The sequence below is a fragment of the Buceros rhinoceros genome, unplaced genomic scaffold (assembly GCF_000710305.1).
Source record: "Buceros rhinoceros silvestris isolate BGI_N320 unplaced genomic scaffold, ASM71030v1 scaffold6567, whole genome shotgun sequence".
In the NCBI taxonomy this organism is placed as follows: Eukaryota; Metazoa; Chordata; class Aves; order Bucerotiformes; family Bucerotidae; genus Buceros; species Buceros rhinoceros.
Genome location: NW_010420353.1, coordinates 32,264 through 49,830, shown reverse-complemented (window position 1 = coordinate 49,830; position 17,567 = coordinate 32,264). Strand labels below are relative to the sequence as shown.

Sequence of the window (17,567 nt, the reverse complement as noted above, 5' to 3'; positions counted from 1 at the left end):
AGGAAAGGAAACTCACCTCTTCATACACTTTCTTGGCATTGCCGTTATCTCCTATCAAGAGGTAACCAACACCAAGGTCATTCTTGAATGAAGTATCACTGGGAAACAGCTGAACTAACTTCTGTAGAGTGATCAGGGAACCCCTCATGCGACCTGATTGGATTGAGAAAGATGCAATTACAACTACAGATATGAGGAACGGCAGCAAGACGCTTCCACACCATCTAAGAAAAGAGAGAGCCCGGGGTTCTGCTTTCACTAAGGAGCGGACCCTGTAAAGAACTTGTGCAGACGCTTGGTCGCGGAGCTGCGTGAGGAGCTCGCATCACGCAGTGCTGTGGTAGCCTCTAGTGGAGAACCCTTCACAGTGTAGCACCAACAGCTCCAGTTTCGCCTTGGATGCTCTTTCATACACAGATGTCAAAGAGCTCGACAAAACTAGGTAAACATATCAAAATCAACCCAGTCTTGATGAAGCGATTAAACGCATTTCTAGGGTGAAGCAATACGTTTTCATTACAAAATTAATCACATCATTAATCACATGCTTAAGATTAAGCACAGCTTCCCAGGTGAGGTCTTGCTGAGGAACTGCAAGACCAAAACAAGCTGATATTAAAGTCCAGCCTGTGGGAAGAGAACTTTTTCGTCCACCACAGCCGGCTGTGCCTTATTTTCTACGCAGTGCTCTTGTACCTCACAGAACTGAGATCGAAACTTTCGTGTCACCCCCGAGTTCAATTCCATTCTTCTCTGTGTTTACTGAGAGTTTACTCTGGGTATGTTTACTCTGCGTACGCCTTTAATTTCTTCACGATTTCCCTTGGTTTCAGTAGCAGCAGCAGATTTTCTTCTTTCTCTGGCAATAAAAATTTTGGGCCACCTCCCATCACTGCTCCTCACCACACCCAGCGCACTGCTGCCTACAGGCACAGTATCATACAAGCAATTATACACACAGGTTCCCCAGAAAAAACTGGAAGAATTCAGGAATATTCTCCACAAGCATTTAAGAGATTAGGAACTGCCAAAACTTCAATGGAATTGGCTCTTTTAAGTCCTCAGTGATCTTTTGAAATCCTTGCTCACACGACTTCCCTAATTTTTATACCCTCCTCAAACCTTACCAAGGAACTGCTGCCTGTCTGCTTCTCGCTTCAAGCTTAGTTTTATCAGGTCTGAAGGGACATTTGGCAGACTAACCACCTCGTCATAGGTGTTGATAGCTTTCTGCAGCATCTCATTGCTTCTCATTTTCTCAGCTAAGTCATCTTCAGACTAGAAAGAATCACAAAGCCATTACTAGAGCACATAATAATTCACTGGTCTTAAAAATAACTTTGTTTTCTCACACGGCAAACTGTGCAGTAGACTAATTTATTTTTACTTTATTTTTCTGATGTCCATTCACTAGGAAACTTTGCCTTTTTTTTTGAGGGAACTACAGGGCAAAGTAAAAGATACGTGAGGAAGAGGCAAAAATTGGGGTGAACTCCTGGCCTCTACCCTTACCCTTCTCTGCAGTTTTACCTTTAGTTAGCGATGAGAGGGAGCAAATCTGAATGTGTTCTGATGATATAAGGACCCGCTGAAAGGTAAAACTGTGTTATCGCGTAAATTCTAAGAATAACCCATCTGTCAGCAATGCCCATGATTTTCCCATTCTTTCAGATAGCTTCAGCTCTCAGATGCTGGGTTCAGTACAACTGTCATTGGTCACAGTAAGACAGGTGTTCACTAAAAAGACAAGTGTGAGCTACTGAAAATAGAAATCAATCGTTGAACTCACATTCCCAGAAAGTTTATGCTAATTATGACTTCAGATCTTGGGCTGCATGACCTTGTAAGCATTAATAAAGTAGTAGGCGGTAACTAAAATTGAGATATATACCTCTCATATGAATTCTCTTAGATAGAATCAGTAGGTGCATAAAAAAGGTAAATATTCAAAGTGTAACTTCACAAAGTCCATCACCTCTATGCACCAAAGCGGTCTCCAAGAAGAAAACAGCAGACTGTCCCTCTCATAAAGCACTGAAGAATTTGGTTTGCGATCTATCAAGGGCTTGTGTGACAAGATTTTTTGGATAATCATGACTTTGGTTTTCACACAACTATTACTAACCAAGTGAAAACTGGTTGTGTCTCCAACTCGGGTGCCTCATTAATTGTGGAACAGCTCAACTCCCTTCTACAGCGAGGGCTTCATTTCGCTCCTCTTGATTACCAGGAGTTCAAGCAGCCTTTTATTACACCTAGTCCAGTGGGATTATCCTACTAGTTACGAAAATACAAGGATTATTCTCTTCTGAGAGAGGAGAACGCCTGGTGCTCCTGCACTGGGATGTTAGTTCGGTTTCTCTCTTACCGCTCGCCTGCCCCAGCTTTCACGAGATCTACAGGATGTACATGTACCTCCTTGAAGTTATTTACAATACTCCCCACTAGACTGAGGTTAAACAACAAACTAACTTGAGGAAACAGATACAAGATGACAGATTTCATAATTCTTTTTTTCCCTAGGAAACATCCTACAGTTATAAATAGTCTGACTGGGGTTTGGAACTCTGTTGTTAAAGAAGGGCTTATTTTATCTTTTATTAACATTTTTTGCTTATTTTTAGTACCTGTGCTTTCCCGTATCTTGCTCGAGGACTCTGTGGATACTGATTCACTAATGCTTCAAAGGCCCTTAGAGCTTCTTCAACCTTTCCCTGGGAAGCAGAGAGATTTATCAGCAATTCTGCCTAATAAAAATACTGAAGGATGCATGACCTAATAACACATTAGTTTCCCCAATTAAAAAACAAAAGCAAAGTATAAAAACCACGCAGACTGGGTCAACAGCTGCTGATCACTCATGTTTTTGTTGGGATTAGCTGCTTATTCAAGAGAAATTCCTTGTCGTTATCCATGAAACAGTATTATTGACTTTCCACGGTTAAAAGAAATAGCTTTGTATTTACTCACTTTCCCTTTGTTGATGGGAAAAACTGCTGAGATGACAACAACCCACCTACATAAAAATGTAAAGATTCTGTTGCTAACAACCAAATCCAAACATAACAGAGAACAGAAAGGAAGTTCTATGAACCATAGTTAGGATGAACCGCATCCCAGCCACAGTTCTTCTAGAAAAATAGTGCTTCCTCCAAACGTTTTGCATAAAGCCATCCTTTGGGACACTCCCACGTGCTCTGGGTCTCCTCCCCGTCGCAAAGTCCACACGCAACCACGGTATTCTCACGACTGATGCTGACTAGCGAGTAACGATGGAAGTCGAGAAGAACCAGCTGCACTGTTAAACTCGAGCTGATCTCACATCTGGAAAAGGGACTTATTTTCCATACAGGGAAAAAGAATAATGCATAATTTAAGCAAAAATATGTGCTACTAATTACACCCCTGCAAAGGCCTTGTATTCTAAAACTGAAGATAAACTATGCAGCAGAGGCGAAACTTGAAGCACAAACAAGCACTGAATGCTTAGTTTTAAAACCCTGATTTCTAGCAAGAAATGTAACAGGAATTCTCCCTTTTTTACAGTTAATTTTTATTTTACTCATTTTTGTCCACTGTCTGCAGTCCTGAGCGAAACATGCAAAACTTACTTTTTTACGTAGTTTTTCTGCAGCATCTAGTTCAGCTTTAATGGTTTTATCAAACTTGTTCAAGAGCTTCGGCTTCTTCTTTTTAGCTAGAAGAGATTTAAAAAACACGCAGTTCATCAGTTATTTCATATTTCACAGCAGCTGTTTGGAGTAACCTTTAACTAGTGACCAGGACTGCGCTGGCAAACGGCATGATTTTCAAATAAGGCAGTTTCAAAATACTGAGTATGTTGTGCCTATATGTGTCCATTTCTTCATCTAAAGCAATTAAGGGTGACAAATCACAGGTACTCGGGGAAGGAGGGACTCAGGGTCCTGTAGTCCATCTTCCTGCACCACCACGCTTTTCTGACACAAGTAAGGTAAAGACACACTGGCTGATGAAAGTAGCTACTTATAACTAGTTATGTGTAGCTGTAATTAGCAGCACATATTATTGCTTAAATTACGCATTATTCTTTTGCCCTGTATGGAAAATAAGTCCTTACTAGCATGAAAAGAAGAAAAATTACTATTTTCTTTGCAGAAGTTTAACCAGGGGATGCTGTAACTGGCACATGCAAAGCTAAACCCAGACCCTGCACAGCTTCACATCACGAGACGCGGCGAGTCCTTTGGATAACACGGTGCTGTCACTAGCCAGGTTCTATTCAGCTTCCCAAGTCCTCAGGTGCCCGTTCAGCGATGGCAAGAGCCACCGCATGCTACTGGAAACTGTGCCCATGAGTCATCAAACGATGCTTTCTCTCTGAGACCTTGATCCTACGTGGAGCTTTAGGCAGACAAATCACTCCATCGAAGTTAAACCTGAGAAATGCCTTAGTTAATGCTAAACCAATAGTAACCTCGCCAAAGCATTAGAGGATCTCAGAAGCCTGAGCTGTTTCAGTATGAGATTAAAAAAACCCCTTGACTACCTTTGGTTCTTTCTAAGAGTCTCACTGCCACCTTCAACACTGAGCTCTCCTCTGCACAGGGAGGGGTTTTCTCACGTTACTGTTACAGACCCTCCTGCAGCACCGGTGTGCACAGCCGAACAGAGGCAGGGGGACAGAGAAGTTAAGCAGGACTGAAGCTCTCCTACCAAATTCCATTCACTTACAAAGGTCACACGAAGTTTTACATATAAAAATGCATTAAGAACGATAAAGGAAAGGTATGAAAGGAGCAGCGCATTAGGATTATTGTATCGCTGTTGATCCTTCTGAGAAGCGACTGTAATTTTCCATGGCATTAGCAAAGTGAAGAAGGACGAACACTGCCTGACACACAAGATAAGCCACCAAATAGCACAGTTCAATATATCGGGTTTGCTCCCCTAAACTCTCCAGGTTTTCGTCTGCAGTTTGACATAACGTCACTCTTTGTCAGCTTGCTGACATTCAGTATTCCTGGAAAGACGTGCAGTCCCTTGGTCCTCCTCAAACTCGGGAAGCAAGGCACCAGCAAGGCCCCTTCAAGGCAAAGGAAATCAGCTTCCTCACCCACCGAGAAACTTAATGCCGGTGGGCCACGGTTTCCACAATTCCTTTGAGTTTACAAGGACATGAGACAGAAAGAGCTGAGAAGAAAAAGTGAAGGAACATCTTACAAGGGTGTGTCACAACGATATGACATCCTCCCATCACACCTGACTCCGGTGGTGTGCTGGAAGAACACACCCTCTATTGTTGCCACCCTCCATTACAAAACCGTATTATCCTCCTGTTTTCAGCACAATTATAGATCGGCTCCAGACCAGCAGGAGATCAATACGGAAAGCTGGAAAGGAGCTGTTAACATAAATATTATTCAGCTGCTCGGCACCAATATAGCACAGTAAACATTATATAACGAGCAATCATTTTCATCTCCCGTCCCCCTCCTATGTGGAAGGATTCACCAGGGAGCTTTCAGCGTAACCATCAAGCATTCCTCTATATTAACCAGATCGCCTGCTATCTCCCTGCAGGGGTATTTTAATAAATTATCCATTGCCTCCTCCTAGTGTAATAATCTTTTAGCAGATGTGACCCTATATATAAATTCAATGTTGCAAAGACGTTAACCTAGCTGTTTCCAGAGGAAAAAAACATGTCATTTTTCTTCAGCAACTCACAGATTTCACCATGTAGCTGAAGTAATGCACGGTCACACAACTGCTACGGTGATTTGTAGTCCAAATCTGGCTGAGCATTGAAATGGCAGTGATTTTTATATATCATGCAAGAGTCGTGCAAGAATAATACAGAGGATTTTCAATACTGGCCTTGGATGTAAGGACAGGATCTATCTAGGCTTGCTGAACCCCCCTCCAGAGAAAACACTTTCCATTCCAACATTTACATCCGAATCAGCAAGAACAAAGGGGATAAAAGTAGTAGTAAAGAGTTTGCCACTGGAAGAAGAGTACATACCACTCTGTAAAAGGTAGCTACAGAGATGAAAAGAAGAAATTATTTTCTGTCTATCTATCACCACAGTCAGGTGGTAGATAAAAAGCTTAACATTGCTAGTGCAGAAAATTTGGCTTGAACATCTGGAATTAATTAATATCCCTGAGCAAGCACAGCAGAAAAGGTTGCTGAGGGCAGCTGTGGAATTCTAATTACTGGAAATGCCGAAGACCAAGTCACATAAGCATCTGCCAGGAACAACGCACACACCTGATGAGGCCTTTGGTCCCTAGAAAAAGTGAGATTCAGGGTCCCACCTAGTCTTACTTTCTCCAATCTCTGTCATACACTGCGCTATACGTCAGCGTGCTTCGTAGCACCTATGGTGACACGGGGAACCTCTTCACGTGACGCACTCTCACAGACCCTCGCGGCAAGGTCTCTAAGCCACCAGAGGGTAAGGAAGCAATCCCAGGGGTCTAACCCCCCTGCTACCCCTGCTGCGATACCAATTCAGTAATGAGGCTCTCGGCCACTTGTGGATGGGCGCCTTAAAAGGTACCAACAATCATGGTCTGTAGAAGTTTTCCAATGATTTTTGTGACCTTCTGTCTTACTAATTCTCCCTGACTCCTCCCCTCGAATACTCTGACCTTCCCAGACCAAGTTTCAAGGGTTCAGTTATGGACTGAAACACACACACACATCTATATAAGGAAGCCAACTATTTTTACCTGGAATTCAGAATTTGCTCAAGTAATTGTCCTCCCTCCTCTTACTAGGCCTGTATCATTACCCAAATTAGTTTCTGAGATTGTGCTGCTGCTCAGTGGGTGCTCGAATGAGAATTTGATGATGACGAACCTCTCCTGCCACTGTCCTGTTGTTCGGGAAGCTCATTAGGTGAGATGGATAGCGTCAGTGATCCACTTGTTTTATGGGCTTCTAGAAATGATAACTTTGACGCTGTAAAAACGAGTAACGGCAGCCAGACAATTTAAAGCCAGTAGCACTACAATTAAAAGATCTTTCGAAACTGCACTGGTAGAACAGGCAAACCCTCTGTAATCGGCTTATCTGGGGAAGCAATCAGACAATAAAAACTGAGGCATTTTAGGGACTAATAAAGCCGCAGAATCTAATGACTGTAATAAATCTTTGGCTGCAGTTATTCCAGAACAATTTCCCTTGCAGTAAAAAGTATTCTACAGGGCTTTCTGTCTGAAATTACTGTTGGCTGGTGAGATGTCGATCGTAAGAAACAATCGCAGAGTGATAGTTTTATTTTTGGTCTGCCTTTCCATCAGTTACCTCCCCCTTTCATCACGAAGTCTTTTGGCTTCAGTCTAAGGCTAGAATCCAGTAATCCTTCGCCAGGACCAGAAATAAATGTCTTCATTGACTTTCCAAACAAAAATAGACACTAATACTCTAATGGCCTATACATCTAGTGCAGCGTGGTGCTGTGCAGCGGGGGTGGACCGGGGCTGATTCATGTCAGTCCTCCCCGAATGCGTTTGCATTTCAGAACAGAACGTTACTTTCAGACTTACCTTTCTCTGTTTTGCCTTGCTCAGTTTCTTTTTCTCTTTTCCCTGGAACATTAAAAAATACAATTTCATTGAAAAAAGTACATGTTTACAGTAAGAAAGATGTAAGAAAATTACACCTTATACCCAATATGTAACTGGGCCAACAGGACTTTTTTATTACATCTTTAATTTTTAAAGTAACAACCAATTACTCTCTGAACTACACAGTTACAGAAAAGCTCTTTCTCTGCAAATGGTTCAAATATCACATTATTGCTTCTGTCACAAAGCACCTCAAACTTGCCCCTTCAGACGTTTGGTAGATTTTGGTGATACACACTTGCTATTTTGTAAGGAAAAAGAAAAATCAAACTATTTCCCATTCCAATTTCCCCCTTCACTGCCAGCTGCCAACTGCTACTACTGAAGGTTCAGAGAGTACGATTGACTTTTAGAGTCTGCACAAGGAAGGATGGGTATTAACTTGATTATGCGATGCCAAATTAAACAAACACGGTCACACTGAAAGTCATTCACCTCTTCAATTACCTCATCAAATACAGACTGTCCAACAAATTGAAAATGACAAAAATAGTTACAGCACAACATGAAAACATAAAGACGTAATCTTTTTTCTTAAACTACCGTTCTTTATTCAGCAGTATTTCATCATAAAAGTACGGAGGCCTCCAAAACCTGAAAAGGTCACGGAAGGGGTTTGTTTTCAAAGACAGAACTGCACAGAGGCAACACCCTGGTGAGATTTCGGATTTAAACCGGGGCCCATCAGCCAGAGTATTTCTAAGGTAGATATTCTACATTCACCCCCACATTCCCATTTGTGGTGTTCCATCCATTTTGAGTTACAAATACAAATTACATATAATGGGGCAAAATCCAGGCTGAACTATTTGCAGAATAGCTGTTGCTCCAGAAGAAGACACACAACACAACTTTACACTGACACAGGTCTTAGAGTAACGCCCATTTCATTCACATGATATCATCCAGAAAGAAAAATTACCCCTACTTGCTATATTTCTTCCTCCTTGTAAATTATACCTCCACATGTATTTTTAAACATGGAAATTTATCACTTGAAAAATATCAATCAGTGGCTGAGGCAAATACTTATCCCCACAGTTAATAACTAGCACATTTTGGAAAAAAATAACGACACTAGAAAGACAAAGATATTCTTCTGTGTTTTATTGCAGCCAAACATTGAAACAGATTAAATATACATTTTTGTAATAGTCTGCTTGACCTTGCTCAGCTTGGCATATTTTTGTAAACATGAAGCACGTAAAATCACATACCCAGTTACAAAATACTTAAAGTTTGATCACAGCAAAAGATACTCTCACAGTTCCATAATTCTACAAATAGGCTGCCACTGTTAGAGAAAAAGTCCTCCACTCACCACGCTAAAAATACTCCCAAGCTTCCTCACAAAATATGGCTTTGTAAAAAATTATTGCTCTGCAAGTCACAATCACAGGGAATTTTCCTAGAACACCCCATCCCAAAGCACGTCACAGTCTAAGAGGATTATTGCTTTCCTGAAAAGTCTACAGAAATCTCATTGGGAGACTAAAAACTACAAATCTGACTTCAAAACGGTGTTAGAGAAGTTTAAAATCTCCCTGACAACCAAAAGCAACCACTGTTAGGGTTACCTCACTGATTTTTCTTCTTAAAAATTAATCTTATTTATTTTATTCCTTCTAAGCTCCTGTATCAGGCTTGGCAAGTTCCTAAAATCACAGCAATTAGTCCTGAGCCAAAAAGGAACATATGCAAAATGACGAAGAACAAAACGTGTCTTCATAACCGTGGAAGAGCAGCACAGAACAGGTACAAAGTACACTGTTCGACTACAGTTCTAAATGCCTCCAAGCCCAAATTTCAGACGTACCATTTACAAGAGCATTTACAACTGTAGGTCCTAAATGCTGACATCCTATTTTTCTCAAGGTCGAATTTCCAAAGCTTTTCTTTTAAATAAGATTTACAAGTATTTATGCAAATTTGACTTCTTCAATAATTCGCTGAATTTACAAGACACCCCTCTGTGATCATTATACTGGTAGGCAAACCAGAAGAATTTCACTGAACTCAACCCGATTCCGGCAACTCAGTTTTGTTGCAGTCGACACCGACTCCCTGCCTGGCTGTTATGTAGTGTCTAGACATTTTTGCTTTAAATATCAAATGTGCATAAATATAAAAAGTTCTACTTCACATGTAAAAGGTTTCTTAAAAAAGTAACTTTGCAATCTGCCCTTTTACTAGTAGGAATTAAATGTACACGTTTTATCTTGTTAGACTATTTTAAAAACCACCTGGAATTCCCGCGGTGTAACTGTTGACATAACATCAGTGCAAAAAGAGGGAAGTCAAACTCCACAGCCCGGTCAGCGTGCTCAGAACAACGCAGTGAGGCTGTATGTTATATCAGCAGTTAGAAAACACGTGGCAGTTCATCATATTCATTGTGTCGTTTGACCAAACTGCTCTGTACATACGGTACCAATCCACAACAAAAAAGATATATATTAAAATCTGAAAAAATGTACTTGCTGCTACGTTATAAATAGAATATTAACAACTGCTGGAACAGCACACCTGAAACGCAGCTCAGAGTTGCAACTCTGTCACAAACACAGAAGAAAAATAAAGAATTCACTGAACTTGACCAAGAAAAAAAGAAAATATCTGACAGGAACGTAAATTCAACATCCAAGTGTTAAAAAAGCTTACTAAAATGACAGTTGGCTACAAGCCATTTACAACATCTTAGTGCTCGGTCCCCAAACCCTGAACTGCTGGTAATTACAGCGTAAGATCTATCACAACCATCTGCTCCCCTTTTGTAGCGTATGGTTAGGGCTGGTCCTCCTGATGTAGGGACTTTTCTTTTGAAGCTTTAAGTATCTGAAAAAATAAGGGGAAATCTCTATTAAAGGACCAACCACAACACAGCTTACTCTAAAACAATGAAAAAAAGAATCGTAAATGCTAAAAAAAGGCAACTTTGTATGAGACTAGTTAATTTGAGAAAACTGTCCCTTCTTGGAGCTGTCACAGCAAATACTCACAAAGTTGCTGTTCAAGGTGGGAAATGTAAACTTTCAGGTATTTATCAAAGCAGTAAATTTTTTTGCAGCTGATGGCACTTCATTTACCTTGTAAAGGAAATCTAGGCCATGGCGCAAATACATTAAAGCAAACTTTTGGCTTTTCAGGTTGTTTTTTTAAGGTTGAGGATGCTTACAATTGGAAAAGAGGAGCCAGGGAATGAGGAAGGGTCGAAGTTGTCACGTGGAAACTTCGCTATGTGTCAGGGATTTCAGCAGGTGGCAAAACAAACGCAGGGTTATAAAAGTCTCAAGGATACAAGACAAAAGGAGAGTGAGGGTGGGGAACAACCCTTCAGTATTTTAAATCTGAACAGATACAAGAGGGCTCAGAATCCAAATACAGAGAGTAAAGGTATCCCAAAAAATGTCGTGTCTCCCACGAGTACCAAAAAACTTGACCTGTGCTGCAGCACATTCAAATCCCACACCTGATCTCCTCAGTGGCCACGGGAGAATGTTCCTCACAGCTCAGTTCATCCTCTGAACCACCTCCTGTTTTCTCTCCAAAACAAGGAAGTTCCTGTTTCAGATAAAATTCAAACTCCTGCTCCTAACCTAATACAAACTGGTGCCACCACACTCAAATGAAGCTGCATGAGTTTATACCACTGAAGAATAAGGACTCTGGTGGCATCTCTGAATATCTTTCACGCTGCCTGAAGTGGTGGTTATTACATAAGGAGGGACATCTTTCATGTGTGTGAAGAGCACGTGTGCATGAAGGTGCTCTTTGTTCAGACAAGAGTTCTTGGCTGCCTCTAGTGCAACAAACTTGAATATTGGTGTTGCTGAAATAACAGGAGATACCAGCTTTGAGTACTGGATGAAATAAAATCACATGAACAAAGAAGAAAAGAGTTCTGACAACTAAAATCCCCCATACTGAATCCTCATCACAAATAACAACAGGAATAAAAAACCCTGGCAAAATACGAATTTCATACTCTACGAGAAAAATGTGAGAATAATGTTGCCTTCAAGCGGAAACTTTCGCACTCAAAAAAGGCAGGTAAACACACTTAGTAGCAGGAAAAAATAATCATTTAATAGTAATACAGCTTTTATTGCTGGTCAGTAGTTTACTTACGTTCCCTGTTTCTTTTCTCGTTTAAGTCAAGAGATCAGCTCAATCTCCTCGCATCAATACAAGTGATGCTGCACAGTGGAATTATCTACTGAGAGTTGGCAATAGTTCCCTAAGGGCCTTTTTGTTATTTTAACTTTAAACACCAACATTTTCTGAGAGAAAACCTCTTTTCTTCTTCTGCTGTTCCAACTTAACGCACAGCAAACCAACCGAGCAGTGCCTTCGCTGACCTTCTCGCCTATGCTGTCAAAGGTAACTAAGCAAACTAGTGCTTGTTCCTACGCTGATGACAAACCTTGGTTAAAAACATTTCATATTCATTATGAAACTCAGAGGTTTTAGCTAAGGCACCTATGAATGACTACCTGTGGCTTCAACACGCGCTGTGGCTGTTACAGTAAGCAGGTTAGAAAGCCCTCACGGACACCAGTTACGTATCGACAGGAGCGTTTCAAAACAAGGTTGGCCATGTAAATTAAAATGTGAAGTAACCCACGCCTCCCCTCTGTTCTGGGCAACCACAAAGGCCTCCTACGTTCTTTCACTTCTCTGGCTACTTTTGGCATGTCCAAGAACCAAGCACAAGTTTCCCTTCTCGCGAGGAAAAAGAAAAGCCCACGGAACGACCCAGGCACCGCACCACACGATAGCTGCTACATACTGCAAAGCCTCACTAACCCAGAAAGGAGCTCAGGCTCATCAGAGCGAAACACCATTATACTGTCAGGGCTCTTGGACTGCAGCCTCTGACTCACTGCCCAGGGGTACAGCTCCATGTTTCACTCAACACAAGTACTTTGCTACGAAGAACAAACCAGCAGCTTGTAATAATCAACTCCAAGAGCAGATGAAATGCAGTAATATGCAGTCCTGAAATTTAGAAGCTACTCTGAAACTGGTCTTGGTAAACGCTACATTTGCCACTATCAGGCAACAGACGAGAGCTGCAAGTGCTCTTGTTCTTAAAATCAGCTACACCAACAAAAAAGCGATGGCACGAGAAAACAGCCCTGTTTCCAGATCAGTGACTGAAGAATGTGCCACAGTCAGGCTCCAACAATCTGACTGATACAGAGAGAGGTGACAGTGTCACACCCACAACTGGTTACTCTGGGAAGGTGCACGTATTCTGAGACCTGACATTTTTATGTCTCTCTCTACAACAAAAGTATTCAGCTCTCTCTGAAATCATTAAAAATGAAGTTGTAAATTTTAACTACTCACAGTGTTATTTGGAGCACTTTCCTATCACCCAGGAACTAGTACTAGCTCTAATCCAGAACAAGATAAAAATTACTGCTTCAGAAACAGGAAGCAACTTTCAAAGACAGTAACAATATCCCTGCACTCCTCCCCACAAAGCAATTTGTTTACTAACTTCCCATGTAGCTACAGCTTCATTTTTGGGGGGGAAAACCCAAGGAATTAAGATTAACTTACCCACTAGCTCATCATGTGAATAATCCTCAGCTTGAACAGGCATTTCTGTCAGTCAAAAGCAGACAAACAATTCAAAATGGACAGTTCTTTAAACACAAAAAGCTGCATTTTCTTCCCTTATGCTCAAAACAGCCATCTATCAAGACTACTCTGTAATATTACTTCTGCAGAAGGGGGATGCAAATTTTTCTCAGCTGAACTTTTCCAGAGGAAAGGCTAATGGTGAGGTAGGTCAATGAGTAAATTGCAGGACTGCACAGTTTCAAAAATGATACTTCAGCATTCTGAAACTAGACTGAAGCACACATCTCCCCGTTTCACAAGCTACTACAGCATGAGCTCAGAAAACATCCATATATTTATCACGTACCCAGCTGTAACTGTGAACTACTGGACTTCAAAACCAGCTTCTTTTTAATTCCATTCGATATGTTTAAATTTGACGTGCCATGTGCCACTGAGTGCTAAAGCTGGGGAGACATGCCACTTCCTTTTATTTCTTACACATACTCTCCTTCCTGAGCAGGCGCTACCGACTGGCTGGTGGGAGAGGGCACAGCAAAAGCTTTACTTTCACAGGACCTAATATGGCCATTTTTATCAGAACTGGGAGCACTCTCGACCTCTAAAACTGAAGAGTGCTCTGTAAGCTGTTAAAGTAGTAAAAATTAAAAACCCCTAGATGCCCGTTTCCAACAATTTTCTCAGTTTTTTTAATAAGATAATATACAAACCTGATTCCTCCGGTTCAGGGGCCACATCTTCTGTTTGTTTACTTTCTACTGTTACAAAGAAAAGAAGTGTTGAAAATTACACACAGCACGTTCAAAAAACAGTTTTGGTTTTATTGCCCACCAGCCACCCAATCAAATTAGTACCAAAGTAAAAGGAAGACTTAAACTGCAGAACAACTAGCTAGATTAATTTAAGAGCACAAAACCAAGGTACTGAATGCATTTCATATCCAAAAGTTTAGCGCCTCTTTGGTATTTGACTAGACAGCGGAGAGAGTTGGGGGTGTTCGGGCTGGAGAAGAGAAGGCTCCAAGGAGAACTTGGTGCAGCCTGTCAGTACTTAAAGGGGTCTATAAGAAAGATGGAGAAGGGTTTTGTTACCAAGGCCTGTAGTGACAGGACAAGGGGTAATGGCTTTAAACTGAAAGAGGGTAGATTTAGATTAGATATAAGAAAGGAATGTTTTACAATGAGGGTGGTGAGGCACTGCAGCAGGTTGCCCAGGGAGGCTGTGGGTGCCCCATCCCTGGCAGTGCTCAACGTCAGGCTCGATGGGGCTTTGAGCAGCCTGGTCTAGTGGAAGGTGTCCCTACCCATGGCAGGGGGGTTGGACCAGATGATCTTTAAATGTCCCTTCCAACCCCAACCATTTCATGATTCTATATAGCACATTTCTCTGCTTCATTGTTTGTTTGTTTTTTAATTGCATTAAGAAATACAAACCGAAGAAAAAAGTTTCCCTTCATTATAAAACCTCTTACCTGGCAGCTCCTTATCAGCATCAAAATCTTCAATAGTGTCACCTGTAAGAGAAAGTATAGAAGAAAAAAGTATATCACAGCTCTTCCCCTCCACCACATTTCAAAACACCCATTTCATCGAAACACTTTAAGATCACAATTACAAAGTATATACCTGGCTCCGTGGCTTCGTCCACCCCCTCCGGAAGGTCCTCAAGAGCTACGAAAACATTCAATTTGGAGCAAACATTCAATTTGGAGCAAACACGAAGTCAAGCCCTCAACTGCTGAAACTTGGGTACAACACGAAAGAATGCAGCTAACGCACGGGTATGATTAACTGCTATGAACAAACAGGAACGCCAAATTTGAGAGGAAAAAATTACTTGGAAAAATAAATTATTTGTATATATATTTTCTTTTAACTCACTTGACTGCCCTCTTAAGCTTATGATCATAATGGTGTCAAGACAGACACTTACAATCTATTTACACTAGAGAATTTCTTGACTTCAAGACAAAACCCTCACTTCATACCCTCAGACTGTAACGCACCTTTGGCATAACTGGCAACATATCGTGACTGACAATCACAAAGATTACTTTTGCCAACATAAATAATAGCAAGATCAAGATAGGGATTTTATGCTAACTTGACAAAAATATTTCTCTGATTTTGAAGATAATTTATATTCCAACTACATTTATTATAGAGGTATTTCTACTTTAATTACATATGAAAAAAGATTTTCTAATATGGTCCATATATAAAAGCATATACACGTGGTGGGGGGTGTGTGGGAGTGTACGCACACACCACCCACACACATCTACATACACACATACACATATATACATTTATAGATATGTATATACCTCTATCTTGAGTCTCAGTCTGCTTCTCATGTTCTGGTTCTGAAAGGAAAAAGAAATAAAGTTCCTGGGTAGTTCATATGCAGGAAGTATCCTAAAACTTTGGTTGGTAAGCATCTAGTTCATTTTTTACTGATAAATGCAGAGTTCTCAAAGACTTTCTCTAATTTTGGAGACTCAATAGATATACGAGCCCTTACTAGACTTTGCAGTAGAAATCACACACAAATCCAAATACCAAACGTAAATATAATGCTGAAATTTCAAGCATTTCTATCTACAGAGATGAATCGCTGGAAACAATGACAACGCTGAAGCTACTGTTCTGAAATATTGTTATAATTCAGCTACACTGCATCTTTGATAATGACAGCCTAACTCCCGTAATTCTGAAGGAGAAATAGGTTAAGGATATTTGCTGTTTTGTTTTAGTTAAGTCTGAAAATAGATTGAAAAAAGTTTAGAAAAACGCTCAAAACATTTCAGAACTTGCAAGGCAATGTGACAGCACAGAAAGTTTTAAGACAAAGTAATTTCACTTCTGTATTAATGAAAAAGCTGGATACTGTCACATCACTAAATAGAGTGGTTGTCATACCATGGTCGTCTCGATAGTCACCATGCACGCTATCTTCTGCTTAAAGAAAAAAAAATCACTATGAAAATCCCTGGAATTTTAAGGACAATACACACGAATAATACAGTGTCAAGTTTATTCAGAACAAAAAGCTATTCAAAACTATAGTATTTTATACTGTATTAAAGTTAATAAGAGTTCAACAAAGGTGAAGATCTCTAAAAAAATCCTGTGAGAAGAACGGAATAATTTTCTGGCATCACAAGACAGACTTAAAAAAAAGATAAAGTACTATCAAGGGGGCTTTTCTTACACAGTCCATGAACTCATCTACAAATTACCTACAATTCAGCATGGAAATACTGACAAATCATCACTATATGCAGCAAACTTCTACAGCGCAATTTTGGAATCTGCTTCTTACGTCTTGCTCACTTTTTAAACTTTTTTTTTTAAAAGATACTGTTTTTTTCCTGACACCACACTAACTTCAACATCTTTGGCAAATTCAAATTACTCTTTATCCACAGAAACATTTCTATGCAATTTAAAATACAAACAGCCATTCTCCTGGAAGTTTAACCCTCCAAATATTATTCTGCCCAAGTAGGTCTTTGTGGTTTTTCAGAACATAAATGAAAATAGAGATGTAACAACTTGCTAATGAACCAAGGCTATGTAGGAGCTCCAATGTTTTGGTTTGGTTTTGTCTTGGTTTGGGGTCAAGATTCAACACAACTTCAACAAAATGAAGTAAGACTTTGGACTGTACCTGTGTAATGTTCCACAGCATCTTCTAGCATTAGTTCAGAGTCACCTTAAATAAAAATATTTAGCATTTTATATTCTAATCAAATTTTCATGCAACAGATGAATAGCATGAGAAGCTAAAAAGGTCACACAATTAGCTCAAGAATAACAGTAATAAACATACTGAGTTAGTACTATTATGTCTTATTTGAAAGGGACAGCTGGATTGTAACACCACCCAGGAGCTACGCTGTAGGTCACACAATATAATACGTTTGTACATATTCATATTTAGACTTAAAGAAGTGTGAAGTGATCGTAATATAATCTGAAGTCATGAAAATTTACAAACCTGGAGCTTCCGGATCACTTCCGGTCTTTTCCACATCCGTATCATATTCATACGAAACTGTAAATGAAATATGAAAAATGTATTTTTGAAATTATACATGAAATATGTTGAAGATTCAATTATAACTGGCAAGCAATAATCTCGCATAAAGGAAGGAATAAGCAGTTTTAGCTGTATCAAACAAATACAATTATTTTCTATCACATTTAGCATCAAACAGGACTGTAAAGTCCAGAACTAACACTAAGCCAGAGATAAGAAGCCGAGTCCAAACCGAGATTGACGTCTGCTGTACGTGGAAGAGGCTGCCTGCACCACAAACACACAGCAGTAGCTTCCAGAAGAAAACACTT

The 17,567-nt window shown here is 40.3% G+C and overlaps 1 protein-coding gene across 1 annotated transcript in view; it reads right to left on the bottom strand.

Moving 5' to 3' along the window:
- Nucleotides 1–17,567, bottom strand: part of ASPH (aspartate beta-hydroxylase) — a 57,632-nt gene that overhangs the window by 15,883 nt on the left and 24,182 nt on the right. Inside the window, exons 8-20 of the mRNA XM_010139272.1 lie at nucleotides 17,215–17,271; nucleotides 16,885–16,929; nucleotides 16,134–16,169; nucleotides 15,539–15,577; nucleotides 14,838–14,882; nucleotides 14,684–14,725; nucleotides 13,923–13,970; nucleotides 13,189–13,233; nucleotides 7,540–7,581; nucleotides 3,612–3,697; nucleotides 2,628–2,714; nucleotides 1,128–1,278; nucleotides 17–153 (exon numbers count right to left, since the gene is read on the bottom strand). Of these exons, the coding sequence (XP_010137574.1) occupies nucleotides 17–153; nucleotides 1,128–1,278; nucleotides 2,628–2,714; nucleotides 3,612–3,697; nucleotides 7,540–7,581; nucleotides 13,189–13,233; nucleotides 13,923–13,970; nucleotides 14,684–14,725; nucleotides 14,838–14,882; nucleotides 15,539–15,577; nucleotides 16,134–16,169; nucleotides 16,885–16,929; nucleotides 17,215–17,271 (860 nt within the window). The remainder of the gene's footprint in view (nucleotides 1–16; nucleotides 154–1,127; nucleotides 1,279–2,627; nucleotides 2,715–3,611; nucleotides 3,698–7,539; nucleotides 7,582–13,188; nucleotides 13,234–13,922; nucleotides 13,971–14,683; nucleotides 14,726–14,837; nucleotides 14,883–15,538; nucleotides 15,578–16,133; nucleotides 16,170–16,884; nucleotides 16,930–17,214; nucleotides 17,272–17,567) is intronic.